Source organism: Amblyomma maculatum, chromosome 9 (genome assembly GCF_055883805.1).
Source record: "Amblyomma maculatum isolate TAMU_Amacu chromosome 9, ASM5588380v1, whole genome shotgun sequence".
In the NCBI taxonomy this organism is placed as follows: domain Eukaryota; kingdom Metazoa; phylum Arthropoda; class Arachnida; order Ixodida; family Ixodidae; genus Amblyomma; species Amblyomma maculatum.
The window spans coordinates 57,772,228-57,790,280 of record NC_139352.1 but is presented as its reverse complement, the minus strand read 5'-3'; the positions used below and the strand labels follow the sequence as shown (position 1 = coordinate 57,790,280).

General features: G+C 44.8%; 1 protein-coding gene across 1 annotated transcript in view; it reads right to left on the bottom strand.

The window, feature by feature from the left end:
* LOC146179121 (uncharacterized) overlaps positions 1 to 18,053 on the bottom strand; it is a 79,349-nt gene that overhangs the window by 12,863 nt on the left and 48,433 nt on the right. The window contains exons 6-12 of the mRNA XM_084578809.1: positions 15,451 to 15,656; positions 14,729 to 14,866; positions 8,872 to 8,966; positions 7,813 to 8,029; positions 4,800 to 4,986; positions 3,616 to 3,738; positions 2,816 to 2,910 (exon numbers count right to left, since the gene is read on the bottom strand). Coding sequence (XP_084434935.1) covers positions 2,816 to 2,910; positions 3,616 to 3,738; positions 4,800 to 4,986; positions 7,813 to 8,029; positions 8,872 to 8,966; positions 14,729 to 14,866; positions 15,451 to 15,656 — 1,061 coding nt within the window. The remainder of the gene's footprint in view (positions 1 to 2,815; positions 2,911 to 3,615; positions 3,739 to 4,799; positions 4,987 to 7,812; positions 8,030 to 8,871; positions 8,967 to 14,728; positions 14,867 to 15,450; positions 15,657 to 18,053) is intronic.

Genomic DNA, 18,053 nt, shown 5'->3' with positions numbered 1-18,053 from the left:
GGCAGGAATACACAGAAGAACTGTACAAGAAGGACCCGAATGTGCGAACCCAACATAAGACGGTTGTGATTACTGGTCTCGAGCCAGGCATTCTGAAGAGTGAAGGTGAATGGGCCTTAGTCAGCCTTGCTAAGAACAAAGCTAGCGGAATTGATGGCATTCCAGCTGAGTTGCTTCAAAATCTCAACCATGACGCTGTTAATATTCTGCATACATTATGTCAGAAGATTTGGACAACCCTGCAGTGGCCACAGGATTGGAGGAGGTCAGTTTACATCCCCATTCCAAAGAAAGGCAGTGCCAAAGATTGTTCCAACTACCGCACAATCGCGCTTGTTTCGCATGCTAGCAAGGTGATGTTGAAAATCCTCCAAGGTAGGCTGCAGCAGTATGTGGATCGGGAGCTTCCGGACGTGCAAGCTGGCTTTCGCAAGGGCAGAGGAACTAGAGACCAAATTACCAACCTTCGCTGGATCATGGAAAAGGCGAAAGAGTTCCAGAAACCCATCTACTTCTGCTTTATTGATTATGCGAAAGCGTTTGACTGCGTAGATCACAGCAGATTGTGGCAAGCTCTCCAAGAGATGGGAGTTCCAATTCCCCTCATCTGTCTCCCCAGGAACCTGTATGAAGGACAAGAGGCCACAGTCAGAACTGGGCATGGTCTTACTGATTGGTTTCTGATTGAGAAAGGAGTGAGGCAAGGCTGCATACTGTCGCCCTGCCTATTTAACCTATATGCAGAGTGCATCATGAGGAAGGCCGGTCTGGACGAGTCTTCAGCTGGAGTGAAGATTGCTGGAAAACGTATTAACAACCTTAGATATGCGGATGATACCTCTTTAATGGCAGAAAGTGAAGTGGAACTCAAGAGCCTTCTGATGCGCGTACAATTAGAGAGTGAGAAGTTTGGGCTTAAACTGGGCTTAAAAAAAAGACAAAGATCATAGCGTCTTGCCCTATCAAGTCCTGGAGCATCAATGGACAAGAAGTGGAAGCTGTGACAGATATTCTCTTCTTGGGCTCCAAGATTACCTCGGAAGGAGACTGCAGCCATGAAATTAGGAGACGCCTTCTTCTGGGAAAGAGAGCAATGGTTAGTCTTGACCGCCTAGTAAAGAGCAGAGACATTAGTCTGCCAACCAAGATCCGTATAACTCGTGCCATGGTCTTTCCAGTTGTGATGTATGGATGCGAGAGTTGGACTGTGAAAAAGGCTGACCACCGAAGAATTGACGTGTTTGAATTGTGGTCCTGGCGAAGACTATTGAGAGTTCCTTGGACTGCCAGAAGATCAAATCAGTCGATATTATCGACCATAAACCCTGACTGCTCATTGCAGGGTCAAATTCTAAAGTTAAAGCTCAGCTACTTTGGTCATCTGGTGAGAAGAGAGGAGTCGCTGGTGAACGATTTGATGTTGGGAAAGGTTGAGGGTCGCCGGAGAAGGGGTAGGCAGCGAACGCGATGGTTAGATGGCATCCTCGAGGCACTGCAGATGAAGTTATGTGATGTTAGGAGGATAGTCAGAGACCGGCAAGCGTGGCGTGACATGGTCCATAGGGTCACGAAGAGTCGGACACGACTGAACGACTGAACTGAACTGAAAGCTGGAAAAAATACCATTATGGGTAGCAGTGCATGAAGTAGTCATTAAATAAATCTGAATCTATTATGTACAAATGGAAGTTGATGAAGGCAACGGCATGCAGTGCACTGCTTGAAGGAGAGACAGGTACAATCAATGAGTATTTGGCTGCGGTGACAGCATAGCGATCTCGTTTAGAGGCAAGCGAAGTGGATCCGCACCTGCCGTTGAATATTCGAAAGCCCGGCTCGGCGTGGTTTGTTTCTTTTGATTTGTTTCTTTTTTATCCATCTGATAATAAACGCATGAACAGAGGCTTACACTCATATTCAGAGCCGTAGTATTAACGCAACGTAACACATTCACACACCTGGCGAGAGTACCATGGACTGGGCACACTTCGGTAGCATGCAACGAATAGTAAGTTTCTTTCACTTCAAAATCTCTCTCCTGATGTTGGAAGTTTTGTGGAAGAAGAGGGTAGTCTTAAGCAGAATGTTTCTGTTTGGTCGCTTTTCAGGTGAGACAGGGAACAGGGCTCGTTACGTTTCATTTAAGCACTAGCTTCTGATAAGGTGAGCATTGACTTTCCTTCTGAATGCAGCGTATGCTGAGATCATCAAAGATGCTGTAAATGTCCGATTGCCGTCTAATTTAGGGTGCCTCTGTGACAGTCTTTATGTGAATACAGCGTTCACTTAAGTTTTAATTCGCAAACTTCAAGTTGAAACCTTACACCCCTGGGACACTGCCCTCATATAGTTTCGGGCTTCATCGTGGCTAACGACTGTTGCACTTATTTGAAGACTCAAGAAAACAGGAAATCAGAACACAGAGAGCTGGAAGATCCTAAGGCAAGATGCAATACTCTGTTCACCATGATCGAATGTGAGACACATTTGAAAATTCTTTAGAAAAAGGTACTTGGGACTCATCGAGACCGCTGCAGCAAGTCGCGTGCTGTAGCGTTCTTTTAGCTGTAACGAGCCATGCCATGCAGGAAGAGAGTGGCGTGTTACAATACCGCCGTACAATTTGTTAATATTTTTTTCTTCTCGATGTTACCGTAATGTTGCGTTCCAGCACTCGCTTGGAACGTTTTGAGGTCAGTTTTCAACGCCAGCTGCCTTCGTCGCGCTTTCTTGCTACCGCTTACTCTGCTAAAAAGCCTAAACGGGAAAAAATGAAGACACGGTAATAATTACGTTTGGAAAGGTAAGGTCTTACCAGCAGCAGCGAAAATGCAGTCATGTGAGTCGAACTGCATACGGTCACATTTCCAGACCTGTTAGTCGTAACACCGACGGTGGACCATTCTTTTCCTGAAAACAGGGGCGGTTCTTTAAGAAACGCAGTTAGGAGAGGTTACATTTTTGCAATCTAATGTTTTATGATTCAATGTCTTATAAAGAACCACTCAGCCAAGTGTGTAAGCAATTGCTATTGTTCAGAATTTTCAATATGTGTGGTGTATAAGCAGGCAAGATTAAAATGCATTCGTGTTAGAAGATCAAATGTAAATATTAAACGTCAGGTTAAATGTAGTTGTTGCAGCAGCTCACTAGCAAAACCAGACTAGGTTGCTGAGCGTCACGTCGAAGGTTCGAATCCTGCCCATGCTGGCCTCTTTGGTTGACCCTATGTATAAAAATAACCCCATGCTAAGGAATGTGTGTATACATATTAATCAACCCCGTGCGGTAAAATTCAATCTGACACGCACCAATATGTCGTAATCTATAGCAGACTTTTCCGTTCAGTACGTTAGTCACATCTAGGGGATTTTCCAACTTACAGGGGCAGTTTAGACATCCCGTTCAGAAGTACTGACTCCCAATATATGACAATATGCTGGTGTACATGGCTAAATAAGTAGGCCGGAAAGATTGGGGGTCTTAATTTTAAAGAATGCCGGCAATTCAGGTCAATTCCCGAGCTGCGCGCGGCTCGGGAATTTATTATTCTCCGAATTTCACACAAATTAGGAACAAACAAAACTCAGAGTGAAGTCTTGGCTGGATACTCACTGTGGTTGTCCCAGAATGCACAGACGTATCTTTTTGTGCTGTACGTCGGGTATGAGTACACCAAGGGATCAGTAAGGTTCTCGATCTTACTGTCTCCAATTTTGGCAGACAGAACGACTTGACCTGCATTAGGAAAATCACAACGGTCAAGGATGACGCCTAGGTCATTCTCTGCCAATATCCTCGTAATTGCGTCATCAGCCAGCAGCAGGATTGACTCCACGGCAAGGCGAAGCGGTCGTCAAGTGCTCTTCCCATGGTCTCTGCTTTGTCAACGTCAGAAGAGCTCTGCCATTAGATCTTTGAAGCTCTTCCTGTGTCTGACTTCTGACCGCTCTCGGAGACAATTTATTGTTATTTATTACGGTTCAATATGCCGTTTTGAAGCGAATTCCGAAAATATTTTGTGCGCGCCTCATTTGAGACATCATACCATGATTTTCTCACGTCACTTCAAATTGGCAAAGGAAGGTGGGCTGGTGCAGAACAGACATTTCCCAAGGAGTGTTTCCAGTCGCCATCATTAAATTCGGGGCTTGAGCTGGGCGTAATGAAGCTGAACCAGAGTTATCTGTTATTCGGCTAGTTAAAAATGTTTTTTTCCAGTGACATCTCCAATGCCTCGGCCATTATAAAATTACGGCACAAGAAATCAGACAGCGGGATCATTGATTGACCACACATCGTGCCTACCAACAGCATTCATGATTAAGTCTCGTTTTCTGGTGCTGCCTGTTGCTTTCACTCACTTTCCAACAGGAAGTGAGAGAGCGTTGATTACTCCTAGTGCAAGAAGGAAGAAATATGTGTCAATATAAGGATATTTCTGTTCCCCCTGTGTTCATGGCCTCTGCTTGAGTGCTCCTATACAGATCTTAGGCACAAACTCTGCAGTTCTGCCAAAGATTCTGAGATTGGCACTATTATAAATATTCATAATAGACAGTAAAGCTTTGGACATCTTTAGATTTTCTGTAGTGACTACAAAGTGCAGTCACCTGAATACAGACAGTGGATCTATAAGCACTGGTACAGAATAATGGCGGATGCCAGCCGTCCAAAAATAACACCACTCACTACTGCTCAAAAACTCAACAAACTTGCCTCAGTTATTCAATGCGCCTACAGAAGAAGCTTTATTCTGCAGTTTTGCATTTTAAACATTCACATAGCCAATTGCTCACCTGCGCTGATCAATGAAGTTAGACTGTGTCGAGTTGGCCTAAAGAATTTGTCGTTCCGGTACGAGACAAATGCAATGCGTGGGCCGCTCTCCACTTCGTGGATGGGACGGTAGGGCTCACCAGTAGCCATACGCGAGTGGTTGATCGCCATCGACAGCGCCTCGAACGGGATGGTGATCACAATGTTCTGTAAAAAGGATGTGATGTCAGAGACGTAGGTATGGAAAAACAGGAGAGAAAATAAATGCTCCTAGAAGTTCTCTTATAAGAGGCAAAGTGACGCAGAGTTGTGCCGCTCCCTCCCTCATTTACGACCTTCACAAAGGGCCTAATTCCTCCAGAAAAAGAGAGAGGGAGAGAGGTTATGGCAGAAAGGGTGATCGGCAGGTAGGGTCGTGATTCTTGCGTAATAACATACACAAAGCAGGCTGAATGGCAGATAAGAGAGAGAGAAAAGTGAAGACATGAGGCACATATGCGTTAATACAATGAGCAACATGAGCTTTCCATGAGGTAGGGGGTACTTTGAGGCTCATAAGGGCTACAACGCAGGTGAAATGAAGTCTTACACATCACTCAGCTGATAAGGTACAGTGAGGCCACCTTTCTCTCATATATTTAAACCATATGACTGAATGTCAGAGTCAAGCTATACTACCAACCGATAAGAATGGCATTGATTTAAAACCTGTAACATCATTTATTTAGTCTCAGTAGGAATAGTGTGGCAGCAGATCGGGAAAACGACTACATGGCATACACTACATAAAATAACTCCTCAAAAAGTGCAGCGTTTAAAAAATTCTTGGCGCGTCTTCTCCAGTAGTACCTCTCTGTGCTGGTGCAGTGGTTAGGGCTTTCGACTGCTGTGCCCAAGAACGCTGGATCGAATCCCTGCCACGGAAGCCGCTTTTAGACCGAGGCAAATAGCAAGGCGCCCGTGTGCTGTACGATGTGAGTGCACGTTAAAGAAACCTAGGTGGTAGAAATTTTCGGAGCCCTCCACTACGGCGTCTCTCATAGCCTCAGTCGCTTTGCGACATTAAATCCCATAAACAACTAACCTTTCCCAGTAATGTAATGAAAGGCCGGAATAAAGAAAGGTAAATGATTTGATGGTTTTGTGGCCTCTGAAGTGACGCTCATTGGAATGCCGGTCCTGTGCTATCTGCATCCACTTGACCCTTGCGAATTTCTTCCACACACCTAATTTTCTCTAAGTTACTCTTAGAGACCATTGGTCATCCTCTCTTCGAACCACATGTAGTTCCCATACTCATTTCGTTTTCTGAATTTCGACTAGAATATCAATAACTTGAGTTATTTCTCTGACTGACTGTGCACGCTTCCTATCTCTTAATGTTACACCTACCATTTTCCGTTCGATAGACATCTGCGCTGTCCCCAACCTAAGTAGAACCCTTTTGGTTAGCCTCCTTGTTTCAGTCCCATAAGTCAATACCGGTAAGATGCAACTGTTATACACTTTCCTCTTAAGTGATACCGCTAAGCTGCTCGTCATAAAGTGTGAGAACCTTCCAAATGCGCTTCATTCTAATCTTATTCTCCTATTTAGTTCCCTTTCGTGGTACCGATCTGCGGACACTATCTGTCCTAGTAGACATATTCGCCTACCACTTCCAACGCTTTGATACCTAATTTAAAGTTAATTTAAAGTGCTGTTCCTTTCCCAGGCTGTTCACCATTACCTTAGTCTTCTGCATATAATTATTTAAGCCTACCGTTCTGTTTCTCCTGTCTAGATGATTTTTGATTAGTTCCAGTTCGTCCCATGTGTTACTTAACAAGGACATGCCATCAGAAAATCGCAGATTACTGAGATATTTTCCATCGACCCTGATGCCTAACTACTCCCATTCCATGCCTTTGAATACTCTCTCTAATCAAGCTGTAAATAGCATTGAGGAGATCGTGTCCCTTTGCCTCTAACACCTTTCTTATTTGGAAATTTATCACTTTCTTTATGCCGAACTATGGTTGATGTGTAGTTTATAAAGATATTTTCCAATACTTTCACAGTTAGCTCACCTATACTCTGAGCTCGCAAATTTTGCATGACCTCTGAAGTTTCGACCAAATCAAATGCTTTCTGGTACTCAATGAATGCTAAGTATAGGGGTATGTTTATATTCCAAGCACTTTTCTATACCCTGGTTTATAGTGTGGATATAATCGATGGTAGAGTACCTTTTCCGAAATCCCGCTTGACCCTTTGGTTGCTTAAAGTCTAAAGGATCAAGCAGGATTTCGGAAAGGGTACTCGATGCATTACGATGCGTTTCCTACAGTGCCAACGTGGAGCGCTGGTTTGAGCACACGGCTGCGGATCGGAAGGATAGCGGTTGAATTCCTGGTAGAGGAGGATTATTTTCTCATAGGTGCTTTCACCTCTAGCTCCTTGGAGGTCGAACGTAAAAAGGCCACTCGCTTATCATGGCCCGAGGCGGCGCTTAAAACGATGTATAAACAATGGCGTCGCTGCCTAGCGCACTGCTTTCTTATTTTCCAAGGAATTCTCGCAGGAGCTGCAAAATTTTTAAATGCCTCTAAATAACACCTTACAGATGGATTCGTTCAACATATATGCAGCAATTCTCGTGCCTTTTACGCCAGCAAGAGCTCTCTTGACTCAAACTGGCTTGAGGTATTTGAAACACACTATGTACTGAAATTTATCAGCCTCTATCGGGATCTGTGGCTGTGCACGCTGCGTGAAGCTTCGCGCCTAAAGAAGCGTACAGGTTCCTTCAAAAGTCCTTAAGCCATGCTACCTGCTTCTGAGCCATTCTGCGTACCATTTACAAAACCCTCGAAACTCTCAACCTCTATAAGAGAAGGGATAACAGAAGAATCATTCTTCACAATAATGAGTTTTATATCCTATTATCTGCCTTTAGTGCCTGATTACGAAGCCTAAATGTGCACCTAGGGACCTAGAACCTTTTGTCGGACACTTGATGTGCGCGTTCACACACGCACCGATATCACTCACGTCTCCATCGTCCTGCTCGTCGTCATCGCCGGAGAAATTCTCGTGGAGGTAGTGGTCTCCGTTCGACCGAATCGAGAAGCTCAAAAAATCCTGGCCTTGCGAAAGCAGCTTGGGAGACCAGGCCACCGCCTTGACCACCAGGTTTTCGTTCTCTATGATGAGGGCGCCCGGTCCCAGAACCACGTCGGACGTGAACCTCTCCACCATTGAAACCAGCCTGCGCTTCAACCAGGCAATTATTCTTTTATAACTAATTAATCAATATAATCTTTGACCATGCTAACCTTGAAGTGTATTCTCGCAGGAAGACATCTCTCATTGACTAGGTGTCAGTACAGTATTTTTCCTATGGGACCACCTTTTTGTATTTATTTATTTTGTACGAAATATTATCATGTGTGAACAATAACTAATTTCGTGTCAGCTGCAACCCCATCATCCCCGCAGACTTCGAATCTATTCGGTACTCTTGGCTATATCCCCATCCGCCACTATAATATTTGAATTCGATCGAAAAGACTTCATTAACCTAAGAACCACCATTACTTCCTTTTTTCCATACACTGCAAGACCACATGCTAGATAACCTTGCTATAGTTTACAAAGCTACAGTATTCTCGTCATGCCTGTCACCGTTGCGTCTATCATTTCCCCTTCTAAGTAAATATGACAAATTTCTTGCCGCAAATTTGAAGCAATAATTCTGCGATTCAGTATTTTTATCTATATATTAGTGTGACCATTCTTTCAATCATAATGAAAGGAAAGGCACTTTATTCCGGGAGCCATTATGCATTTCAATATACATTTTCAGCCTTTTGGACGATTACAAATGACCATGCTTCCTGTGAGCTTCTTGGGAGGGCTGGCCACTTCTGCCTTTAGGTTCGCGTACCAGTGATTGTTCTAAAGAACAGAATTGTACCTTTCTTGACAAAAGGAATGCTAGAACTCTAGAAAGCTATGGTGTTGGTCCATTGTTAACATACAAGCACCTAATGACCATTCTGTATACAGAGGGCCTGAAAAAGAGCCAAGGATAAAGAAAAAGCTACGTACTTTTCAACGGCATTTCCATTCGCGTCTCCTTCCTCGATGACACTGTCGTTGAGCGCCAGGAAGTTGCTGATGACGTGGATCATAGCTTGCGCGATCTGCAAGACAGATATAATGGTTAGTCGTATATATATTGATTCCTCAGTCCTCTGGAGCAGTGAAAAATAATATCATTCAGAATGAGAACATTATGCCAAAAATACTGCCTACGGCCAAAACATACGGCCAACTCCTTGTAAGCTCTATATTTGACCTGGTTTGGTTTATGTTGTTTATCGTGCCAAAGCGACTCAACTATGAGAGAAGCCGTAGTTGAGGGCTCCGGAATTTCCGACCACCTGGGGTTTTTTAACGTGCACTGAGATAGCACAGCTCAAGAGTGCTTAGCTTTCCACCACCACCGAAACGCTGCTGGCGACACCGGGATTCGATCCCGAATTCTTGGACACAGTAGTCGAACGCCCCAGCCACTGCGCCACTCCGGCGGGCCACTATCTTGTGTCGTATAAACATGCATGTTCAGGGATGAAAATCATCTAACTAGATTTTTCTTTCACCACAGATCACTTTCTTTGCCTGAGTAACGATGGGTTGGCCTTCTGCTAGACTAAGGTATAAATAAGAGGATTCTGAAACGTTTAAGGAAATCAACTGACCGAAAACACGCCTGGTAGATGCGAACTTTTCGCTAGTCGAGAACGTGAAGCGGTCACCGAAAGCATTGTCACTATATCAAGTAATATAGGGCTTTCGCATCCTCCTTGCAACACTCTGCGCCTTTTTACTGGTACCATGAAGTTCGTAACAACGTTCCTTTTAATCATTTAGGGCGGTTAAAACGCAGTATATTGTTCTGAACGTAATGCAGAGAAATCCTTTGAAGTGAACAATTAATGTACAAAACACGGTTGTTTTATTTCAGTAGCCGACTGCCTATAGACTTCCTTCATGTTTGCAAACAAACAAGACGATCGAGGTTGCGCTCCTCTCGTCAGCGATCCCACGGTAGGCAAAAAGCGCGACCGCGGCCGCGGCACTGTGGCCGAGCTTGTCAAGGCCGTGTTATTGCGATTTGTAGGCGCCTTTTAGGCAGACGAAATTACCATGCGCTAGTATTTCGTGAGCCTCAGCGGTGAGGACAAAAGCGATGTATACATTGAAAACCTCTACGTAACCGGCGTGCAGCACACGGACCCGCACGTCATACCGATGGAGATTGTTTTCAAGGCGCACAGGAGAAGCATTCCTGCCAGCGAGGGAAAATGAGCGACGTTGACATCTATTTGCTGTTTTCTCCCAGAAAATTGTGCACAGAACACATCGGGAATAACAAAGCTTCGGATGCTTACAACTACTTTGAGTCGAGTAAGCTGACGGCAATTTTTCTCGCTCATAAATAGAGCGCGCGAACCGCGTACGAAGTAGTCCGCTCTAAGCATCATTGCGTTATCGGAGGATTCTTCACACCCAGCGGCAAATGAGCGTTCTTGGTAAGCACGAAACACCTCGCTAGCGTCGAGCGGCTGTATGGTTAAGAAGATTTAGGTTAGCATGACAATAGTAGCCTTGACACCGCACGGATTTGCGTATCTGTAATCACAACGCTGCGCGTCTGTTATATCTGCTCTCTTCGTGGGCGGATGCCGTCGTTAATGGTAGCAATTTTATCACGGGTAGTCACGCTGTTAGCTTGCATTACAATTGCGAGCTGCAGCGGCCACTGTGGCTCCGTGGGTTCCGGTAAAAACGCCCCAGGAAAAAATGGTCCCGGAAAAAATGACCCCGGATAAAACGCCCCCAAACAGATGCAATCAAACGAACTGCAAAGTCTAGCTTTCGCCTTGCCTGGTGCTTAGCTTATCAGCGATGAATTGCGCTCATTGTAATCGACTTTTACTGTTTTTATCTTACATCTGTGTTGATGTTTTTAGCTTGAACATTATTTATAATTTGAATCCCGCCGGGTTCTTTTTTTGTTTTTTTCACGTTCTGTAGTTCCGTTTACTAAAAGCGTAGACTGAGTTTCCTCGTGTCTAGCCGGAGTAATCTATGCTACAGTGCTTCTTTCTACCTGTCCGCTTGAAATTTGTAAAACATATGGTAATGATGCCGTGCGTTCGAAGAAAAAAAACTAGTATGAAGCCCAAATTTGTTTGCTCGAGGACAAGCACGTCTCTCGAATGTGTAACATTAGCCGGGTGATTAGACATATATTAAACAGCGATATTTTCCAGCTTGGAAACTGGGAACTATGCACTGCATAATACTCACTGGATGTTATATAGTGGTGGGGTCCTTTTTTCTTTTTTTTTTTCGCAATGCTTTCTCGCAAAGCTTTCTGCAGTTCCTGTAAACGTGTAAAGCACCCAGAGGACCCAGTGTCAAAGCAATGGTTACATTTATTTAAAAAAAAAAAAAGGCGTCCAATAAGATCTTCCATTTTCGCGAAATGAGTTCCGGGCAGATTTTCAGTCAATTTCTTCGGTGAAATTTTTTTCTGGAGGCCGCTTCCTGAAGTGACTTTTATGGATATTCTAGGGACCCTTTTTCCGGGCTGTATCTTCTGGGGACCTCTTTTCTGAGGCCGTTTTTACCTTCACCTGTGGTTCCGTAGTTAGGGTGGCCCAGACCGGTTTCGGCCACTGTGGCCGCGTTTGAATGTAGGATAAACACCACAACTCGCATTCACAATCAGTCGCTGTGAATTCAAATAAAAGCGCCCAACATAAATAAAAACTGCAGCTCCAATCCAAATCAGTGGCTGTCAACGTGAAGTGGGAACCATCAGGAAGTAGATTAAAATAATTTGACTTGAACGCGGCGAAGTTTAGCCATACAACATATATATAACAGATCGAGGAATGCAACACAGATCTCTTGCGTAGCAGCTCACTGCGCATACATACAATTACCAGAGCGAAAAAAAAACGGGCTTGAGGAAAAGTTTACGTAGGTACAACATCTATGCATACTCCAACAAAGAAACAGGCCAACGCATTACAGCACATATATAACTGTCTCGTCTTCATGTGTTGCCTGCGCGCCCGCACCGGCACTAAAAAAATACCAAGATCCCACCACGCGTCGTAAAAAGGCCAAACTCGAGTTATTCGCGACGTTTGATCCGGTAGACCGCTCTGGCGTAAAGGTGAATAATCTCCAGCTTAGCCGTGACAAAGTGTTTGCCGCATATTCGATGAGCAGGCGTCGGTATTCAGCCTTGGCGCTTCACCGCGGCGGCCCACCACTGTTTACGGCGACCATTGTAGGGCAAGAAACTTGATCAAGCTTGCTAAACTTCTTGTGTGTCTTTCAGCACATTTCATAGCGACGCGATCAGTCGGCGTGGTGCTCTGCATTTCCCGACAGCAGCAAGCCATCGCGCAATCACGGTAAGCAAAGCGACTGAAGCGTTGTTTTGCCTACCACGCGAAAGTCCTTAACGACGACAGCGCCACCGCATTTTTGTGACGTAGCCGGAGTGAAGGAGGTCTATATGCGGTTAAGCAGTTTTGGTCAGCCGCTCGATATGTTTACTCCGGCATGTTACAGCAGGCGCGAATTGACGAAGAGGCCTCTACAGCCAATTAAAAGTACGTCGTCTTGTCTAGTAGGTAGAAACAAAACATATGGAGTTAGCTTAAATTTCCCTTTAAGAGTAATAATAATAATTGGTTCAGAGGAAGGGAAAGGTGCTATAACTGTCTCATTTGTTTTCTGTGGACACATGAAGCGCGTCGGAAGGGAAGGGAGGTAGGTTGGAGTAAAAGTGGAAAGAAAGAAAGAGGAGCTGTAGGGGAGGGCTTCGGAGTAATTTCGACCACCCGGAGATCTTTAACGTGCGCTGACATCGCACAGCACACGGACGTCTGTTCGTTTCACCTCCATCGAAACGCAGCCGCCGCGGTTGGAATCGAACCCGGGTACTCCGGCACAGTAGTCGGGCGTCTTAACACTGCACCACCCCGACGGGGCAGTTTAAGAGGGAGGAGGGGAGGAGGGGGTGAATGTGGCAGTTCCTGACCCTACGGGACTGGGACGGTATAGGTCAATGCCGCTTGCGGCGGGGGCTAGCCAGCCACCGAATTTTTATCTGTTGTAGGCCTTCATTGCACCCGCTGCCGCTTTGGTGGTGGATGACGGCTGTTGTTGCGGCGCGCTTCTTTCTCTCCCTCTTCCTTTACTTTCTTCTCTATTTTCTCTTCTCTCTTCACGAGGCAGCGGAGGTGGCTCAGCGCAGTGGTAAGGCGCCCGACTACTGTGCCGGAGCTCCCGGGTTCGAACCCGACCTCGGCGGCTGCGTTTAAATAAATTAAATTGGTTCACAGGTAGGGAAAGGCGCAGTAACTGTCACACTTGCTCTGTGGACACCCGAACCGCGCCGTAAGGGAAGGGATGAAGGTGGGAGTGAAAGTGGATAGAGAGAAAGGGGAGCCGTAGTGGAGGGCTACGGAGTAATTTCGACCACCTGGGGATCTTTAACGTGCGCTGGAGGCGAAACGAAGAGGCGTCCTGTGCTATGCGATGTCAGCGCACGTTAAAAATCCCCAGGTGGTCGAAATCCCTCCGTAGCCCTCCACTACGGCTCCCCTTTCTCTCTTTCCACTTTCACTCCCACCTTCCTCCCTTCCCTTACGGCGCGGTTCAGGTGTCCACAGAGCAAGTGTGACAGATACTGCGCCTTTCCCTTCCTGTGAACCAACCAGCTACAGAGCCAGTAGCAGGTCCGTGCATTTTCTATTCCTTTTTCCTACAGCCACAAAAACAGCAGTTTAAGAGTAAGCTCGGGTTCGAACCCGACCACGGCGGCTGCGTTTCGATGGAGGCGAAACGAAGAGGCGTCGTGTGCTGTGCGATGTCAGCGCACGTTAAAGATCCCCAGGTGGTCGAAATTACTCCGTAGCCCTCCATACGGCTCCCCTTTCTCTCTTTCCACTTTCACTCCCACCTTCATCCCTTTCCTTGCGGCTCGGTTCAGGTGTCCACATAGCAAGTGTGACAGATACTGTGCCTTTCCCTTCCTGTGAACCAATTATTATTATTATTATTAAGAGTAAGCTCGATAGCGCTTTTAACTTTACCTTTTCATTCGGTAAATTTTAAACACTGACAGACTGAAACAGTTTAGTGAAGTGTTTAAAGTATTTGGTTGTTTTGTTCGTGACAAAAGGGAGGCAAAATATCTGCCTCACTTCTCGGTGGACACCTACTCTTACACTAAACCGCATACAAATATGAAGTACGTATGTCCGATTCGACGGGAAGGTGGATAGTAAACGGGAAACGTATTGGTATGATACCATCCTGAACAATGCACCAGAAACGGTTTCGTCAGCGTTTTCGTATGAAATTACGCGCATATTTTTTCCGACATGTTTGCAATGTGTTTCTCAAAACTGAAGTACGGTGTCGGCGTTTAAGTTCAACAAGCCCAATAAGCTATCTGAAGAAAACGTCTGTTCAGCGCGCAAGCTTTTCATCAGTGACACTACAAAAGAATCTTTTTAAAACCAGAAAATACTTACTGAGCTTACTAGTGACCCATAACAAGCGATTTAGACATGCATTGAACTTCAATGTACACTATCAATACAAAACGCTGTTCTTTGTCTATCGCATAAATTGAATTTTCAGCACGCTTGGTTAGTACCTTGGACCTTAGGCTCCGCAGAAGACTACCGCAGGCGCTTAACCCCCACAACGGGTAACATGGAACTCTAACATGGGCAGAGCATACAGTTGTAGGCACCTTTGTTCATACCTTTATTTTATAACTTTCCTAATGCTGCGCCGACATGGTTATCGAGTATAAATGCCTCATTTTGTAAAATGCCCCTTCTCTCTGCGCTCAGGCACCCACCTTGACGTCCTTGATGGCGTAGTCGATGAGAGGCTCCATCTTTTCAGCGAAACTCTGCAGCTGGTCCGGCCGGATGCGGCTCGGATCATGCGTCTGGAACTCGAGCTCTGAGGTGATGTTTTCGGCTGCTTGAAAGCTCTGCGAAGAAAATAGCATAGCGGGTGATAGGTTATACATCATCACTGCGAAACAAAGCAGAAAATTACGAGGGACTTTAGTGACTAAAGTAGTGAAAGGCGAAAGCCTGAGCGCCGCATTCTGCTACGCAACTAGCACTAATTAGTGGATAACAATTATTTTATTCATTCAATAATTAATCAGTTAGTTAGCCATTAGTAAGGTAACTGAATTATTAATTAATTAGTTAATTACAGTTTGTCTAATTTGCCAGTAATTAGTAATTGAATAATCAAATAATTTGTCATTGATTAGTAATTTATTGTTGATTGGCATATGACCATATAAGGCACGCATTCGCGCATACTGTGGTGGTGCTCGGTGATTGGTCGAGACCTCTATGACGTCATTCCGCCTCGACCAATCAGAGCCGCCGCAAAAGCGGGATACATTTTGTCCGCGATAGCATGAGCCATTAAAGGCTTTCACCTTAACAAATATTCAAAATCAACTTTCCTGCTATGTCCGCATAACGAAAGACAGTGTGAACACCGCATCAGACGCACAAAACGAGAACCAGCGAGTGAAAATTAGTTTCCACTTGCCTTGTAGCGACAGTGCTGGGCGGAGACCTTCATCCAGCCGGTCTGGCCGTTGGGGAGGAGACGGCACTTACGCCGTGCGTATTGGTACTCGCTAGCTGGATTGTACGCACCGTATGGACACTCGACCTTGGCCACTGATCCATGAGCCACAGGCTGCCAGTGAAAGGCCCCTTTATCCGTCTCTTGGAATTCCTCAGGGCACGAATCTAAAAGGTAAGGGTCACACAACACATAGTGATGCAAGCTGGGCTCGAATAGAAAATATGGGACACTCATTTCAAGACAGAGATTATAAACCAGTTTATATGCGGCGTCGATAAATCCCGCACGACGTTTATTTGCGAACATGGAGATAGCCAGCAGTTGAGCCCCACAGTAAAAACGGTCCCCAGCGATAGCTTGACGCATTCCAGGTTAGATGGCGGCGGTGACCAATAACAATAGTTTAGCCGAATTTCCCGATTTCAGTGTAGAATGTGGCTGGCTTTGTCACTTGCCACTCGATAATTTATCGGTTCCTGAAGCGACAACTCAAAGAGTGCATGTGGTGGCATTTTTAATGCCTAATTCAAAAACGAGGCGGACTATTGACAAGGGAAGGGCCGCTCCACCCGAAGATGTGAGTCTGAGTTTAACGAATGGCCTATATTTTCGCGTGTTATACGAGAAAATGTTCCGAGAAGTAACGTTAAGACCCGATGTAATAAAAAAAGAAGTGTGGTCTCTTTCACACGGGTTACCTCTCTGGTGCCGAGCAGGCACGAACAATAAAAATAATAATCAATCAATCAATTTTTATTTAATCTGTGCAGGAACAACCATATGATCTTTGTACTGCAGCACAAATAAAAATAAAATACACACACAAGTTTTACACACACAGATAGAACACAAAACAAGAAACAAATAACACATGAAATGAAATTGAGACGAAAAGTGTCACGGAGAGAAAGAAATAAGTGAGTAGCATGTTTTGTATAAACTGTGTGAGGATTGAAGAGCATATCACGAAAATAAAGGTAGGTAAAGGAAAAAAAACAGACAAATAACTGTCACTGACTATAATAATATAGAAATATTCAAAACATAAACAACCATTCCAGGCGCAACAAGTGCGTGGTACCTAAAACACAGGCTAGAAATACAGGGAAATACAATAAAGAAATAGAATTGAACGCAGGACAGTAGGATCAAAAATAAACTTTGAGGTTTAAGAAACGGATAAAAAGCAGCTCAAGATACAAACAGCATCGAACATGGTAAAAACCAAAAGTGAAGTAAATACAATCTTTAGGCTAAAAAATAGAAGTTATTTGTGATAAAGTACTGTGTAGAATACAACGCTACAAATATTCGTTATAAATGAAGAGAGCGAGTTCCGAAGATGTCAATGTGAAGACAAAAAGTTCGACATCTGCATTCTGTCCAGACGGGAATGGGAATGCAGAAGCGGAGAAATAATAATAATATAAATAATAATAATGCCAATTTTTTTTATATCACAAGGATGAGGGAGGCAGAGAGAAAACTCGGATTCTAGCTGAGGCTCTCACCTTCCCGGCATTACAAAAAAAAAGAAACACAGACAGTATATTAACAAACCAGAGCAGCTTAAAAATAAAAGAAAAAGGAGAAAACACCAGCATTACCAAGAAAGAAATATAGCAAGTACGAACAAAACTTCAGTTTTAACACAACTGCAACACTCTGTAACGCATAATAATTAAACATGAAAAAAAGCTTACACCCACCGACATATATTTGAAACAAAGTTTCGCAACCCTTTTTGTTTAGCGCGCTCAATAATCGCTGTCGCCTTAGCAGAGGTTAAGAAAGTGTGGTAGACTATGCATAAGCATCTGTTTACCATAACCTGTTCTGTATGAATGAATGTGCCATATATCTGCTGCTTGGTTTGTACAATGTCTGTTTTTTTTTATTTGCATAAATAAAGCTTTATTTTTAATTTTATGTTCGGTTTCGGTTAAAGGACAGAAGGTCCCTCGGTACCGCACTACGGGTGAGGGTGAAGCAACCCTTTAAAAGCCGGTGGCTCATAAAGAGCGGAACACATGGAGCGTTTTCACCGCGTCAAGCCGGTTTTTTCGCCCGACTGCGCACACTCGACGCGCGCGGCGAAAAAAACGCGCACCATCGCCAATATGGACCTGCCAGATATTTGACGCGTGGGCGGCGCGGCGTGCTCTCGAACCGAAAGCTGCTGCAGACGCGCGCAAATAGCAGTGCGGAAAGCTGCATTTCCGGTTTGAGAGGCCGCTGTCAACAAGCCCGCTATCGCCGACGAGGTATGCGGCAATCTGGCCGCAGAAATGTGATTATCTTGAAAATAAACGCATTATCAAGCACAGAATTTTGCTTCTTTTTAGTGTACGACCTATTCTGGGATAAAAATGTCGTGTGCATCCCACCTGAAGCGAAATATGCTGAAACAAAAACTGTGCCGCTGGTATCCGCAGCAGCCGGGCGGGCATTCCGAGGTATAGTTCTTCGTTCGTTCAAACACACCAAATACTTGCACGACCTGTGTACGCTTGCTACTTTTAGAACAATGGCGTTGGAATGAACCTTTCGAAACTTTACCA